At 36.2% G+C, this 17167-nt stretch overlaps 1 protein-coding gene across 1 annotated transcript in view; it reads right to left on the reverse strand.

Annotated features, from left to right (window-relative positions):
• Positions 1–1284: 1284 nt before the first annotated feature.
• Positions 1285–17167, reverse strand: part of col11a1a (collagen, type XI, alpha 1a) — a 48194-nt gene continuing 32311 nt past the window's right edge. The window contains exons 37-67 of the mRNA XM_077736118.1: positions 16711–16764; positions 15497–15550; positions 15267–15374; positions 13328–13417; positions 12656–12709; positions 12242–12349; positions 12054–12161; positions 11863–11916; positions 11713–11766; positions 11447–11554; positions 10661–10714; positions 10533–10586; positions 10389–10442; positions 10260–10313; positions 9966–10073; positions 9689–9742; positions 9509–9562; positions 8977–9030; positions 7452–7505; positions 7239–7346; positions 6786–6839; positions 6597–6650; positions 5965–6072; positions 5319–5372; positions 5203–5238; positions 5064–5117; positions 4739–4985; positions 4533–4645; positions 4269–4337; positions 3351–3584; positions 1285–2639 (exon numbers count right to left, since the gene is read on the reverse strand). Coding sequence (XP_077592244.1) covers positions 2493–2639; positions 3351–3584; positions 4269–4337; positions 4533–4645; positions 4739–4985; positions 5064–5117; positions 5203–5238; positions 5319–5372; positions 5965–6072; positions 6597–6650; positions 6786–6839; positions 7239–7346; positions 7452–7505; positions 8977–9030; positions 9509–9562; positions 9689–9742; positions 9966–10073; positions 10260–10313; positions 10389–10442; positions 10533–10586; positions 10661–10714; positions 11447–11554; positions 11713–11766; positions 11863–11916; positions 12054–12161; positions 12242–12349; positions 12656–12709; positions 13328–13417; positions 15267–15374; positions 15497–15550; positions 16711–16764 — 2610 coding nt within the window. The 3' untranslated portion in view covers positions 1285–2492. The remainder of the gene's footprint in view (positions 2640–3350; positions 3585–4268; positions 4338–4532; positions 4646–4738; positions 4986–5063; positions 5118–5202; positions 5239–5318; positions 5373–5964; positions 6073–6596; positions 6651–6785; positions 6840–7238; positions 7347–7451; positions 7506–8976; positions 9031–9508; positions 9563–9688; positions 9743–9965; positions 10074–10259; positions 10314–10388; positions 10443–10532; positions 10587–10660; positions 10715–11446; positions 11555–11712; positions 11767–11862; positions 11917–12053; positions 12162–12241; positions 12350–12655; positions 12710–13327; positions 13418–15266; positions 15375–15496; positions 15551–16710; positions 16765–17167) is intronic.

Raw genomic sequence — 17167 nt, forward strand, 5'->3', positions numbered from 1 at the left:
ACAGTGGTGGTTTTTCGTTTTTGGTTTTCTGTTTTTTTCCATATATAAGGCGCACTGGATTATAAAGCGCACTGTCTATTTTGGAGAAAATTTAAGACTTTTAAGTGCGCCTTATAGTCGTGAAAATACGGTAATTGGGATTAGTATGAAGCATATGGACACCTTGCTGATGAGATGATCATTTGATTCAGATGTGGTAGTGGAAAAGGGTCCTTGAGGATGGGACTTGGTGACCCTGGAATGGTGGAGAAAGGACATATAAGCGAAATAATAAAGGTGAACAGAGTGTACTTTTATGGTACTATTACAGAATGCACATCATCACAGCGCACAAAGTGCTTCACATGTGGCTGACATTTACTCACTCAAATACATACTACGCATGTAATAGTAGTGCCTTTGCTGCTGCCTTGCAACGTCCTTCAATGCCGAAAGGAAGAAATCTTTTAGCATGTCTTGACTAAACTTTGACAGAAGACTGCTACGACAAAATTTCAACTCGTTAATGTAGTGAAATGAATTAGCAGTGCACAAAAAAACCAACATGAAAGACTTGAGGTACTTTTTTTGCACATTAATGATGAAAGCAATCTTCAAGGTTGAACAGATGGTGATTTTCCAAATGACATGGAAGCTTGAATTTCATATGGAACTTTTGGAAATGTTCCTTTTATTTTATTTTTATGTTATTAAATGTGGGCTTTTAGTATTCTCTTTGTGTATCTTCACCATTGTCGATAAAATGAAAATGGCAAGTAAAGTTCATTTCTCAGAGAAGACCTGGATATTGGCTTCACCTGAATAAATAATTTCAAGTATAAAGGTGAGAAGAAATAAAGATATTGAGGTTGTTAATTTTTCTTTTTGACTAAAACAAATTTAAACCATATATCATAGTCATTACTTATAATTTGGACTGCCTAGCCTAGAGTAATGGTCATTTGCACTTTTGGCAACAATCCTAATGGAGTATAATTAGTTTTCATAAGACAGTTTGCAAAAAATGTGGAAGCCAAATAATAAAACGACCCATAATTTTACTTCAAGGGCAGCAATTGTTTTGCCAGGAATACTAAATTTTTGATGGTTGTCAAAGGGCAAAAAATAACACTATTCCCACCCCAAAAAACAAGAGGTGGCATTTAAGATTTTTTTTTTTTTTGCTTCCATGTACAAGAATGAAAGAAAAATATTGTAAGACTGAACTTTATTGGTTTCAAGAGAGATGGAATTGCACCAGCCCAGAGTCTTTTAATAGACTTAACATCCTTTATATAAAAGCATATCTACAGTAGATGGACTACTACTCCAAATGAATTTTACAGAAACCAATGAGACGTGCAATTCTCAGTTATTTAAAATCCAATTTTAATATTTAGTTGAACTATAAAAAGCAACATTAAAACATTTTTTCTTTAGTTACAAAAAAAACGGGTCACCTTAAGGGCTTCTCATTGCATTGACAGAAGGTTTTTAACAGTGGATGTCTAGCAGTTGTGGAACTCTTTCTTTAAAAAATAATCCCCACCCGAAATATATCAACTTAATTGTTTAACCAAGGTATATACAGGGTATCACATCCTTTCATCCTCAAAAGGTTATCAAGAAAGTCTGAGGTATACAACCAAGATTAAAAGCCTGTCAAGAAAAGAAAACAGAAAAAAAACCAACAAATAGAATTAAATTAATAAAATGAATTCCATGATTGCTGCTAGCAGAGGATCACAACATTAGTGGGAGATGTTACCGTGTTGATGTTCCACTAACGGTCATCAGGTTAAATAACCTCAAGCTTTGGACTGTCAATATATACAAAGGGCAAAGTCTAAATTTGGCCATGAAGAATTGTTTTGGATGCTCACTTTATTTACCTCATGAAAAAGGTACATAATATTTAGAAAAAGAGAACAATTGCAGAATTGGAATTAAGATTCCTTTGCTGAAATAAAGGAGCCGGAAGCAGAATGTAACACATGCAAGTTTTGAAAGTGGAAATAACAGTAATGTACAAAATACTTACAGTTTTTATTATTATTATCAAAATATACCTTCTTTCTTTTCTTAGCACCTCTATATTCTTTTGGAATATATATATATATTTTTGAACAAGCACCATTGATTTTTATACAGCACCTGGAGAATCCAGAGAGGAGCTCCATGTCGTTGCTTCTCTCAGCTTACTCCGATTTGCCTTCCACTGCCAAGCTTTCAAATGTCCTTCACCTTTATCTCCGTGATGGGGTTAAATCATGTGGTTAGAGCCCTACAAGGGCAACAAGTATTCTCCTGGGTTATGCATACATACATACATGGAAAGGACATGTTTGCTACACCATCTCGTATTCAAAACTTGCATGTGGCATAGAAAAGCCTGTGGGTTGTGGGGGGAGTAGTTGTGGGGGCTAAGGAGGCCTTAACGACTTTCTCTGCTGACCCCATCAAGTCCTTTGTTTTTGTTAAGTTTTTTTTTTTTTTCCTGGTCATTTTCTTATTTAGCCGAGGAAGCAGACGGGCCCTACTTCAAACCCAAACTTTTGATTTGGGTCCCCAAAGTCAGTCAACATGACATCGATGATTGGAACCTGATCAATTTTGGGAGTATTAATCTCCATCACAGTCTTTCCGTAGCCCTTCCTCGTCTGGAAAAAAAAGAAAAGGGACATGGAAACTGAATAAAGAAAAACATCAGGGAGAGAAAACAACATACATATACATGGTCATTGAAACATAGAGTGGTACCTCGACATACCAGTGCCCCGACTTACAAGAAATTTGAGATCAGAGTACAATTTTTTGCAGTTAATTATCTTGAGCAGACAGCAAGCATCGGGTGGAATTGCATTTTTACAGTGTTTATTTTCCCCATTAGTCAGTGCGAATGGCATATATGCTACTTCTCATTGGCAAGTCGTTGTGCGTTATCCTATTGTGAGCACATATGTGAGCATCATTTTGGGAATATTTTGAAGGGAATAGAAAAGCAAATAACCCTCGATAGGTTCCATCTGAGAGTCAAGGTGGAGGCGGGGCAAATAGAGCCAACCCGGGAGAAGAAAGGTGTCAAAATTTAAAATAGAATTAGAATTAACTTTAGTGTAAAGTTAGATTACATTTATTTTTGAGTGTGTCTGCATCGTAATTCAAGTTCATTCAAATGTGTTTGTTATGTTACGAGCGCGTTGCCGTGCAAAATGTTTTTATACTTTCATAGGCTATAATATGCAATGCATTTGAGAATATCAATCACCATGCCACTATCAATTAAATGCCTCAGTCAACAATAGAAGCTCTTCTTATAATTATCTATTGACGGAAAAGATCCGCAATCGTTTTGAAGAGAAAGGTCTTACCGCACATCCGTCTGAGAGGGCCTTGATGTAAGGGTTATTATCATAAGACATCTCTTCATCATTAGAACCCAGGAAGCGCAGTGACTTGTCATAACTATCACTGGTGGCGTCATGCCATGCTACAGACTGGTGGCAATTGTAGGTGAAGTTTTGCCTTGCAGAGGCTGTCAGTAGTCTGAGGAAGGTCATCTGCACCGTGTTGATTTTGTTGCCTTCTGTGTCGACATAGGAAAGCTGCAGGAAGAGCAAAGTCAGTATGCAAGCCATTGGGGTTTACTCCACTAACATTGCTAATGATTCCGAAAACTTGACTGTTTCTACATACATATTTTGCCTTCTGGCACTGAAAAACAACGAAGAAAAACAACAACAAAATGCAAGAGCAGAACAAAGCTTTTAAAAGTTGCTTTTTACTGTGTGTGGAAAAAGTCTTGTAAAAGTTGTCCTCTAAAAAAAAACCCATAGGACACGAGTCTGATTGAGGAGGACATGTGTTTGTTATGACAAGACATTTTTATGGGTTCAAGGATAAAATAAGGACAGCAGTAGTGTTATATTGGTGCAGCGTTTTCATAACTCTGAACTGAATTGCATTGAACTGCTCTCAAGCTCAGATGATTTTTGTTGTTGTTTTGTTTGTTTGTTTGTTTGTTTGTTTTTTTTACACAAGAAGCTGTCCTTCTTCACACTATAACCTTTTGGGATTGCTTATAGTGTAGGAATGGTATGAGAAAAAGATGTTGCTTTATTCAGTTTGATGTCATTAAGAAAAGCTTATTTTTATTCAGATAATGTACCTGACTGGAAAATATTTAATGTTGACTTTTTAAGTGAAGTAATTTGATTATACATATATCAAATTATTTCACTACAACAATGAGGGAATTGAGTCATACCAACCAAGACAAAAACACTTACCATTTTACCACGCTTAAATTCACTGTACCAAGATCCGGGTACTTCTTTAGGCCATGAAGATATTCTAACCTGTGGAAATTAAAGCACAATGTTTTTGAACATGTTAGTTTAACAAAAAAAATCGAATTTGCGTTTAGTTTATGCCTTTTATTTAATACGACACTGTGTACTTTCAACCTGAGGCAAATATTTATAGAAGAGTTTCCTGGTAAAACTTACCATTATAGGATTTCTGATTATGTGTATCAACACAAGGCCACTTACCCCATTGGACTTGTTATCTGGATAGATGCATGTTTCTCCACCAGCGGTAAAGTTACAGTAAACTTTGAAAGAATCCCCTGAGCAACCTTGGTTTGGATCAATCCAATATTCACCTAAAAAGCAATATAAATGTTTAAAAGTATATCTGCAAAGGACAAAAACTAAGTGTGCACAACTTGACATCCATTTTCCCTTTTTAAACCTACCATCAGGGAACTCTGGATGGCAGAGCTGGAGATCTTTACACGTTCTAGCTGGGTTATTCTGTGTGCCCATAGGATACTTCATACGCTCAATATCCTGTTTAAGGTTGTTGAGTGAGCCAAAAATGTCCTCCATGCCCTCGCCGTAGTCCAGGAAGGTACCAGCTGCATCGGATTGCATGTTGCTGGAACGTTTGGTCTTCTTGGGGGAGCGGACTGGCAGTGGTTGGATGACTTCGCCTGGTGGGCCCTATAGAGTGTTTTATACATGTCTGAAATGGGCATTGTTTTTAAAAACAAACCAACTGTGTGACTATGGTTTACTCACAGGAGGACCTGGTGGACCAATGGAACCTGTGTCTCCTTTAGAACCAGCTGGGCCCTATCAGATACATAAATTATATTAACTAAGTTGCAGTTAGTGTATGATTAAAAGGAATTTATCTGTTTAAACTTATTGTACTAACAGATGTGCCCTTGGATCCTTTTGGACCTTGAGGACCCTAGAGGAGGTAAGACAGGGGCATCAGTTTGGTACTCACACCACGGATGTCTGAATGATCTAATCATTGAACAAACTTACAGGTAAGCCAGGAGGGCCGGGAGGCCCGAGAGGACCTGCTGAGCCACTGATACCCTAATGAAAGATAAAACAGAAGCAGCCATGCATTAAAGAAAAAGTCAAATGACTAGTGTCATTGTAAGAGTCATGTAATGAGGGAATCAAAACGCAGATCAGTGTATGGTATGAATACAGACTCTGAAAGGTTGTCAGCTTACAAGAATTAGGGTGTTGAAATATGTATGTGGAGGATATTTTCTTACCCAAATCCTTAAATCCCACCCCTTTAAGCTTAGTTCATTTAAAGCTAAAATTGTGTCAGTGATATGCCAGATTAGACAAAAACTGATATTTTGGCATAAGAACAACACTAGATATTGTGTGCAAATGAGAGAAGGACTTGATTTTTTTCCACTCATTTTATTTACTTAAGAGTCTATGGATTCATTGAAATGAATGTGATTTTAGCAATTCCCTTCGCGGTGTATCAGATGTTATTATTCTTATATTATCTTGTTTATAAATTGTACTAATTTAAAACACTGACATTTGGATGTTGGTACATGAGTAGTTTTTTCCCAAGACATTTGTTTAGCCTTTCCCACTAAATTGGTGAAATAATGTGATGGAAACTGACATATTTGGTACTTATACATGAACTACTTACGCCGTCTCCTTTGCTACCACCTGACCCCTGAGGTCCAGGCAAACCTCGGTCTCCCTTTTCTCCTTGTTCACCAGGAGGTCCGATCAAACCGATCAAACCTGGATGTCCCTTAAAATGATATAATAAAGCACAATAAGAACAATTGCCTTTTAAATAGGGCTTATCAGCAAAAGCTATACAAACTGTATGAAAAATATGCATAGGTGTATAAAAGCTGACATTTTTTCAGGATTCAAATCCATTGACATTTAGGTTACAAACTGAAATAAAAAAAAAAACAGCAGTTTAAAGTGCAGCCATAATGGTTTTGAAATTGTTATGCTCAAACCAGACATGATGCATTTAAATCGGGATAAAATACAGCACTTTTTCCCCCACACGGTAGTTTTAAACTGCTCTATCTCAGGCTGTTGTGTCAGCGCGTGGGTGGCAATTTTGATGGAATAATACGGACTGTCACAATATTGTCAGTACTTATATTTCACCAGCAAATTCGACAGAGGAAAAGAAGATGATGATAGCCTGAACCCCAATCATGGTACGGAATCCCATTAAAATCTCTCCCTTGATACCTACTTCAGTCCCAAAAATATTAAATTAGTGTATCATTTTTTTTCAAATATATTACTTACCTTTTCACCCTTGGAGCCAGGGTCACCTTTAAGACCAGGAAGTCCAGGAGGACCCTAAGAAAAAGTGGAAATTAAATGAGGGCAAGTTGAAAATAGAGAGAATGATAATGACTATAGAACAATACTGACAAAGGCGTACTATCACAGCATACTTAAGTACATTCTCTTTTCAATGAAAGATCTACTAACCATAGGTCCAGGTGGGCCATCTTGTCCTGAGGCACCAGGGAGTCCTTGCTCACCCTATAAAAAACATGACCATATTAGAGCCATCATATTTCCCCTTTCCTCCATTTCCTTTTTTTTGAATAGGGGTGAGAATGTTACCATAATATTGATATTGTACTTTTTTTTTTTCAGTTGAACGGTAGATTGTTGGAAATTCTGAATTCATTCAAACCATATTTGTATTGATGTATAATACATATATTGAATAATTGTGCTTAAGGGATGGTTCCCTACTGATGAAACTGAGTTAACAGCATAAATTATACTCAGGTAATATGCTGAAAAGTCTCTTAATTGCCTCATTAATCAACGGTCAATACCAAACCAACTGACCAAATTCTTTCAAATAAAAGCAAGGAATTAATTGACACTGAAATAGTGGTTTGTGGTAGTGTTGTTGGTATTCAGACTCACTACAGGGCCAGGGATTCCACGAAGACCCTCTGGACCAGGTTTTCCAGCAGGTCCTTGAGGCCCAACAGGTCCTGTTTTACCAGCTGGCCCTTCAGATCCAGCCTCACCCTGTAAAGAGAGAAACAGAAAATGTGGGAAAGTTGTTCTAGTTGGTAAAAGTCACGGTGTAACAATGTCACTTCAAGCGAAGAAATCTAATTAAGTGTTTGTTACCTTGGCGCCCTTCTCTCCTTGTCTGCCTTCAGCACCAGCAGCTCCCGGAGGTCCCTGGAAAGAGAGAGCAGAATTGGTATTAGGCGTTTGAACACATATTTGACATTATTATGCAGCCATTGTTTAGAGGCAAGTGCCTGATCATCTATGACCCCTCAAAACATTTCAGCGCCTAGCATGCTTTACCTTTTCTTTGCAATAGCACCTCATACATGTGTATATATTTGTATGTATATACATATATGTATACATATATATGTATATATATACATATATATGTATATGCATACATATATATGTATATGCATACATATATGTATGAATATATATTTATACACACATGTATATATACACACATATATAGACAAATCTATTACTTTAGGCTATGTATTTAAACAAAGAATTTGGAATAATTTTCTCTCCAATGAAATATAAACCTTTTTAGATGATTATTATGCAAAGTTTTAATCATGCACAGGAAAAATAATGAGAAATTTTAGGCTTAGATCCAGATACAAGGAATTATAAGACGGGTTAGTTTACACGCTAAGAAAAAAAACAATTAAGTTCACAATGTTAAAATAACACCCTGATTTTTGTGATGTAGACAAAATGCAATTTGTGTTATGTCCACTCAAAAAACGAAAAGAAAAAACTAATGGCTACACTGTTAAAATACAATGAATTGCTTTAATTTCCCCTGGGAATAAAATTAATACGTTTGAGAAAATAAACTCCTTTTTCTTATGCAAGGCAGTGAGTGAATGCCTGGGTTTTCAAATAAAGCCGGCTGTAATCCATTTTGTGACTTTTCTATTGCAGAAAATACCAGCTCATTTTCACGTCTAGCGTGAAGGTTAAATATCTCAAAAGCAGCTTAGTCTGATGCCGATATTGAATTCATGACAAATTCTATGTTTATTTTATCTTATAAACTTAAAAAGATAGGTGTTAACAATACAATTAGCATAACAATCATAAATCCCAAGTCAAATTCTGTTCAACATTTCCTGAGCAACTCACATAACCCTGTTAGCGATGGTTCCACATTCATCTTATAAATCTGCTTTGTCCCAACTGTCACAGCCGCATGGAATCAATAATATGTCACTCTTGCAATGGGTCTCATTCTGAGAAGGATTTAAAGGAATCAAAGATCTATTTCTTGTCAAGCCCTTTTCCATTTCTTTTACGTACAGAGTAGGGAAAAAGAAGGATTACTAATTTTGAAATCTTAATGCTTTTTTCTTTTTCCCATCAGGCTACAGGGCATCTTTCATTTACGGTGGCACTTCTTAAATCCCCACTCTTGTTATTCCCAATTTATGTTTAATGAAAATGAATCACCCGTGCTTAAGTGCAAACGTGACAAAAGCGAACTGTTGAGGACAGTCACTGCCTCATTTATTTCAAAACAACACAAGGCACTAGTAATGGTTCAGGAACAACAATTGCCTATAGCAATTATATGCAGTCTTCCCATAACTATACATTTTAATACGAAACCTTAGAAATAATAACTTACTCTTTTGCCAGGAGGACCAGGTGGGCCTGCTTCCCCTGATGGACCTGGGGGTCCCTAGAAATTAGCAAACAAAGAAGGATATGTTATGTTTCTAACAATTGCCATTTTCTGAAAAAAAATATACAATATGAACCCCAACACAGAATAAATGTTTTACTCCTCTCCCATATGGAAACCTTTGTTGCATTAGATAAACAGGTGAAAATGTACTTGGTGACTTTAGTTAGTATACTCAAAAAAATAAACAAATAATTAAAACAACTCAATGGTGTGAATGGGTTTTATAACTATGTATTACTGAACCATTTAAAAGCTATTATAAAGTCTACAACTGTAATTCTAAAGCAAACACAATAAAATTGGGTTCTGTACTATATCTACTGTAGGTAATGAGTTTTGAGTCTTAAATACCCTAACATAGATGCTCTTTTTTAATGTGGGGTCCCTGAAAAGGCCCACAAAATCCCAGGAAGAACAAGCAAAGCCACACAGCCAAAATTCAAACCTCTTATATTGGATTGTAACAACTTACGGCTTGACCAGTTTCGCCATCATCTCCCTTCTCTCCTGCTTCTCCATCTGTGCCCTAAAATACATTACACATTAAAAATGCAAACCATTTCTGTACTGTATAAATACAGCTACATTAATTAACTTATAATGAGTCCAAATGGCTATAAAGCCCATTTGGCAAGAAAAATTCTATACACACAGCAACGCCAGCCTCTCCAGGAGGACCAGTGTCTCCGGGGAATCCAACAGGACCCTGAAAAGTTAAGACAAAGAAGTTGTGGGAGAAGGAAAAAAAACACTGTCAGTCCTACTACATAGTCCTACTGTGACTGGTTAGTACCAAATTAGATTCTGTTTCTAATAATATATCCAATATTCCTACTAAAAGGCGTTTATTCATGCATCATCAGAAGGCAAACATGAATTAATATTACTTCTACTAAGAATTTTAGGGGTAATGTTTTAACAATTCTTACAGGGTTCCCCTTTGGACCATCATCTCCTGGGGGTCCTTTAGCACCAGCAGGTCCGGCAGCACCAGGGGGTCCCGCTTCACCTTTCTCTCCTCGCTCTCCTTTGGGTCCCTGAAGTGGTTTGGAAAAGTGTTATGTTAATATTTGTGTATGTTTAAAAGTTGAAAAAGACTGGAATACTGGCTACACAATATAGTTATTTGAATTTCTGTGCCACACAATTTATTACTTTACTTAATTTATTCAGCCATTCATTTTTATTACTGCTTTTTATTACAAAAGGTCAGAGCTACATACCCCAGTGCCAGGCTCTCCAGGTGGTCCAGGATTTCCAGCCTCACCTTGTTCACCCTATAAAAAGTCAAACTTCAGTGACTAAAATGATTGCTATGCAAATGAGGTAACAACACCTTTTTTGACTCGTACCTTTTCCCCTACAGACCCCACTGGACCAACACCTCCTGGAGGACCTTGTGAACCCTGCAATACAGAGAAGCAGATCCACCTGTTATACCTTATTCAACATACGAGTCAATCTTTTAATTTTTTGGGTCAAAATGTACAACTTACATCAGCACCGCTTGGACCCTGAGGACCTCTGGGACCAGGTGGGCCAGGAGGACCCTATGGACAGAAAAGGAGACAGTTGTAACTACATGATAACTTATTGCCATAAAATTAGCGGTTATGTTTCTTACCATGGGACCAACATCACCGTTCTCTCCCTTTTCACCGGGAGGTCCCGGAAGACCCTGAGGATATAAAAACAAATGTATACTATATTATATTATGTTATATCACATACAAAATTGAAAATTTTACCCCTCAATACACTTTAAAAGTAGGCCAAACTTTTTATTTAACATGACAGAAAGGTCATGAGACATTAGCAAATATGTGTATAATATCATACTTTTTGGTTAAATGCTTTTTTCTTACATTTTCCTTCTAATTAGAATGCACACATATACAACCCTAAAGTGTGTATGCATTAAACACCAAAGTTCACCCAGCTAGCTCAGTTTTGTTTTCCAAGACAATCGTGTTCACATTACTTGTCAGTCACTTCAAGAGGTGACAAAAGCTCTGTCTAATGCATGCCGATTCCTCCAATACGAGGATCTTATCTCATTGGTGTCAAGTTGTCCTCTGAGATTAAATCGTTAGAAGTATAATTATACCGAATGCTAAATGTGATAAACAAAAGGAGACAAGTGGTGAAGGTTGTTTGGTGCAATTAATGGAAAAGTGGTAGGAAGTGAATGAATCCTAATTAAAAATCAATTAAATGTGGTGCAGAATAACTATAATACATAAATACTCTTTGAGGAAAGTCATTAACATTTATGGCAATAATTGAATAGATGTTCAAATAATATATACAGGTTTTGTTAAACGTCTGTGCAAGGTTCCATTCAGTCCACCACTACATGTTGTTAAATACTGTCTTATAATGACTCAGGGAAAGGAATAAAGGCTCTAACCTGAAGACCGATGGGACCTGGTGGTCCGGGGAAACCTCTGGCTCCTTCATCACCCTTCTGTCCGAACATACCCTGTTGACCTCTGGGCCCAGGCTCCCCATCAGCTCCCTGAGAATCAACAATTTTTCATATGACTCAAACCACACAGCAAATAAGGATGATTTACAATTATTCAACATAAGAACATAAAATAGATCACTTTAATATCATCTTGTTTAAATTAACAATAAGTGCTCTGTCATTCATAACAAATCATTTCTACTTACAGCAGGACCTGGAGCACCAATGGGACCTTGGAGACCTGCTGGTCCTGGTGGACCCTAGTAGACCCCCCAAAAAATACATAAATGAATCATATTGCATAGAAAATAATCAATTGCATTTGTGAAAGTACAGGAACCTTCTTCAGAACACACCTGCTCTCCTTTATCGGCTTTGCTTCCTTTCTGGCCCGGCTCTCCAACCTCTCCCTAGGAGATTCAGACCGTAGTCAACACAATTATTGAAGCTATATATACTATTTATACCATAGCTGCTACTTTCTTAAGAAGGGAACAAAGTAGTCACGCTAGGGTTTACATGTAATAATGGGATATTGTTGACAAACCTTATCGCCATCTTCTCCAGGTGGACCCTGGGGTCCAGCAGGTCCAGGCAGACCCACAGGACCCTGAACACCATCACGACCAGCTGGACCTTGAGGACCTTTCTCACCCTGAAACCAGTGTTTATGCAATGCGTTTGAAGGAACAAAGAGGGGGAACTAAAAATCAATCAGTGTTTAGCAATACTTACAGGTGCACCTTTCTCTCCAGCAGGACCTGGAGGGCCTTGAGGACCAGGTCGGCCAGACAGACCAATTGGACCAGCAGAGCCAGCGGCACCTCTCTCACCAGGAGAACCCTGCATGAGGCCATAAAGAGATTCCCAAGCCAAATTAAGGTATACATGTATAACCACGTATCAAGACTACAATAGATTAAATTAATACATTTATATATATATGATGTGTTTTCAGATTGCATTTCAATATATATTGCATGACTACAATTTTCCTGTAGTCATTAAACATTTAATAAAAATGAGTTTTGTTGGATAAAAACAAGTTAATTATTATATTGCCTGTAGCAAACATTGTCTTGTTTTTAGTATTTTTTTTCATTGTTTGTCTCATAAAGATGAAAATATTTATTTATAAATAATACTTACAACAGGACCAGGTGGACCCTGAGGACCCTCGCCTCCCTTCAAACCAGCTGGACCCTATGGATGAAGAGAAATGAAGATTGTTTCATCCGTCATTAAATTATTTCCTTCTGAGAACATACAAAAAGTATGCTGTGTAAACTAAAAAACTAAAAGTCAGGGAGGTGGACTCAAAAACATTCATTCATTTTATGAACTGCTTATCCTTACAGGAGTCGCAGGGGGTTATGGAGCCAATCCCAACTGACCCCAGGCACGAGGCAGGGGACATCCTGGGCAATTTAGAGTGTCCAAACAGCCTACCATGCATGTGTTTGGAATGTGAAGAGTAATCTGGAGTACCCATTGAAAGCCCAAACAGGCCCCGAGAGAACATGCAAATTCCTTTAAATTTTGGTGAAAATGGATTAAACAGCAGGTGGATCCTTAACTCCAAGTATCTTTTGAATGCCATTCACTTGCACCTTGATACATTGCAGCTGAAGTCTTTATTTGCTACATGTCAAGTTGCATTTCCACTACAAAAGATTAAATGTGAAAGCTGCTGTCTTGAAATAAGTGAATGGCAGTAGATATGTGTGGGTTCATTTGTCATGGAGTAAAGGTCTGCCCACTGTTTATGTTGTAAACTAATGGGGACACAGTGATAAATATACCTTACAATGGCACTCTTACCGTGGCACCAGGTAGACCTCTCTCGCCTGGGAAACCTCTGAGGCCAGGAGGCCCATCTTTACCGGAAGTACCCTGAGGTCCCGGGTCTCCCTGAACACACAATCAAAAATGATGCATTAAATTTGATGCATTATTTCACAAAACTATATGTTATTGTTTCAACACAGTGCACAAACTAAGGAAAACATAATAAAAGATTGATCCAAATTGGGTTGATTGGATAACTCAACCTTGAATTCATTAAGAGCATTTTGGTAACTATATGTAATATAATGGCTCGTAATTTTTACCATGTTTTCTGTAGTTATTGGTAAAAGTGGTTTAGTTGGATCTAGAGTCGAAGAAAGCTGTCAATTATCTTGTAGTGCTTCTTTCAGAAGAATGAAGATTGTGCAATATGAAGTATTGTACAATAATGGTATATTTAACCACTGTTAAATATTGAAATCAACAAGTAGATAGTATCGAATTCAGGTAAAATCCATCCATGTTGGAGCTCAATGTAGAGTTAAAGAGGAGAACTGGATTTTTCAAATATACATACTTCCCATCAACCATATTTTTTTGCTTATATCGACATTTGTTTAACCAATATATATATATATATATATATATATATATATATATATATATATATATATATATATATATATATATATATATATATATATATATATATATATATATATATATATATATATATATATATATATATATATATATATATATATATATATATATATATATATATATATATATATATATATATATATATATATATATATATATATATATATATATATATATATATATATATATATATATATATATATATATATATATATATATATATATATATATAAAAAATAGACCTCATCAATGACATCAAATCAGAATTTTTTTTCGATCAGTAAAGTTTTCAGTTTTGTTCTTCACATTTGAGCATGATGCAAACAGTTAGGCACAGATGCCTTTTGGGGCTTATACAAGGATTTAGTCCCTGCTGCTAGGACCAAAGCAATGTGTCCCTGGCATACTAAAGCAGAGGTCTGAGTGAAAGTGAGAGACGGAAATAGGTCCGGGAGTAGTAAAGTTTTTCGAGTTAGCTGACAGACTTGATTAGATTGTCTGTTTTTGAGAAGATGGGTGGATGAAAATGAAAGGAGAGAACTCAAGAAATGAAGGATGCAAGCGAGGATAAATGTTACTGAACACATCCATATGGAATTCTATTAATTGTATGTTTAATGGCTCCTGCCTCTATTGGACTGTACTCCAATGAAAAATTTAAATATCTTTATTAAATTCCGATTGGAAAAAAATTCAAAATGATGACCTGAGCTGAGGTCTACAGAAAACAATAATGTCAGCGCTGAGGAAAAGACCAAATATGGCCTCAGAGTATATACTTTCCTAGAATATATCTACTGAAATTCAAATATAAAAGCAGAGTGGCAATTTTAATTAGTATCATTGCCAAGAAGAACAAGAACAAAGGGAGTTTTTAGACCTAAATGGCTGGTAGTAGTACGTCCATTGTACCCTTCTATTGCATATAAATTTAGATCGACATAGTACTAATCATATCTTCTTTAGCTTATCATCCAACACTTTAAATTTAAATACAGGTACATTCAAACCTTCCTTGTTTATGGATGTAAATCACTTAAGCTTGCTTGCTTCAAGTAGTATAATGAGGCAAAAGTCTCTGTCTGACTCTGATTAGGTAACAATTTTTCCAACTTCAATTATCATTCGATGACTCTAAAAGTGGAACAAATTTGTATTTACATAAAAATACCACCTCTTTATTAAATTCAATGGCATTTCAAACGATTATCCTTGTATTCTACAAAGTACTCTACAAAGGAAGCAAACTCCAATAACAGTATCACAGACTATTAATAAAGAATAACTAATAAACACTATTTTGATGTACCTTTGCTCCTTCTTTGCCAGCAGCACCAGGAAGACCCTGTTCTCCCGGTGGACCAGGAGGTCCAGGGTGACCTCTTTCCCCAACAGGACCAGTTTCTCCAGTGGGTCCCTAAAATGGGATTAAACATTAAATTTACTTTAAATCGAGGAAGTCATGTTTGTTTTGCGGTAAGATTAAAATAAATGCATTCATATATTCTACTATATACTATATGTATATATTTTTTTTACCTGGGGTCCAACAACACCTCCTGGGCCAGGTGGACCAGTTTTTCCTTGGAAACCCTAGACAGAAGTACAGACAATTAAATTAAAATTATACATATATAGGTAAATCAGTAAGACACCTAACACATATATGGCCTTAAATGCTGATGCTTATTGTTAGTTTGAATTCAAAGCTACACAATATCCATCTTAAAAGATGATGTGTATATAGAATTGATATAATTCCTAAGCAGCATGGTTTAACCACCTTCTGTAAGGAGAGCATCTCTTTTAAAGTGCCTTCATAACTTAACCTAATCTCAAGAGGATGTCTGATTCTTGTCTGAAGAACAGTTTGAATCTCATCATAAAGGAAAATATTCACACATGCACACACAGACTCCTCTAGGGAACGGAATGGAAGCTACTGAACAATTTAGTTGTGAAAAAAAAGCTGCTGAATAAGTTCACAGTCACTTGATTAGTTGATGCAGTGGAGTATTCCCTTTGGATAGCTTTAACATTCTTTACCCTTCATAGGGCAAAGTAACTTTTTACAATTTCAAATAGATGACGTGTATGAAAAATACATTGCTTTAATGCTTGTTCTTATCAGGTCAACAGTCAATTCCAGGGCACATATTGCCTCTACATCCACTTTTACATTTGCACCAATGAATAATACTTCAATTAACCTAACATTAATGCATAATATTGCTCCCATAATACTATAATTCAGTGTCAGGCTAATTTCAGCTTGACTCTGTGACCCTACACTCAAACCTTATTTTTCAACCTATGCATTTTTTTGTGGATGGTAGTACTAAGTGCCTCTGAGCATTTTTATTGCTGTAATCAATCCAATCAATATTTGATGTTTGCCAAGCTCGCCTTCAGCTATAAATTTACAGATATAAGCATCCTAATGGAGGAAATTGTTTTACGAATAGCATAAAAAAATGAAGATATGAATACGGAGGAGGGCAAGCTTTTGGAAAATGTCAGCCATGTCTATATGGCAAGGCATTTCAAATTCAAGATAAAAAAAAAAAAACTGTTTGAGGGCCTTTACAAATGAATATGACTGTTTTTTTATTGTTCAATTATTCTTATTTTGGGAGCAAGATAGCCTCTGGTGTGAAGATGAATTGTTACTATCTGCAATATCTTTATCTTAGAATTATGATACAATGGACTTTTCTATACTACTAAGAAGAAAACAATAAACAAATACTTACTGTCTCACCACGCTGGCCGGGATGTCCAGGCAGCCCATCCTTTCCTGCTGGTCCCTATTTGGAGAAAATGAACACTCTTATTCATGATGATCATCACCAGCAAGAAATAGCAGCAAATTTGTCACTTAAGTTACAACCTCAGCATTTTATAAATGCCGTGGAAGGGTGCCATATGGTGCACACAAAATAGAAAATATCTGTCTTGATAATAACATTGCAACTAATGACCCACAAGACTATTATAGGGGTATAAGAATTAATGGGAATGTTCTTTCCCTCTTAGCATAATTTTTCTTAATTATAATTTTACAAGATCTATACATACTGTTTTACTAGGTAGCACAGTGGCGAATGATTCTCCTCAAATCAGATGACATGCATAGCTAGAATTCTAATAAACAAAGTGACAATATTCTTTCTAAGTATATTACTAATTTACATTGTTTTATATTAACTG

The sequence above is a fragment of the Stigmatopora nigra genome, chromosome 16 (assembly GCF_051989575.1).
Source record: "Stigmatopora nigra isolate UIUO_SnigA chromosome 16, RoL_Snig_1.1, whole genome shotgun sequence".
In the NCBI taxonomy this organism is placed as follows: Eukaryota; Metazoa; Chordata; class Actinopteri; order Syngnathiformes; family Syngnathidae; genus Stigmatopora; species Stigmatopora nigra.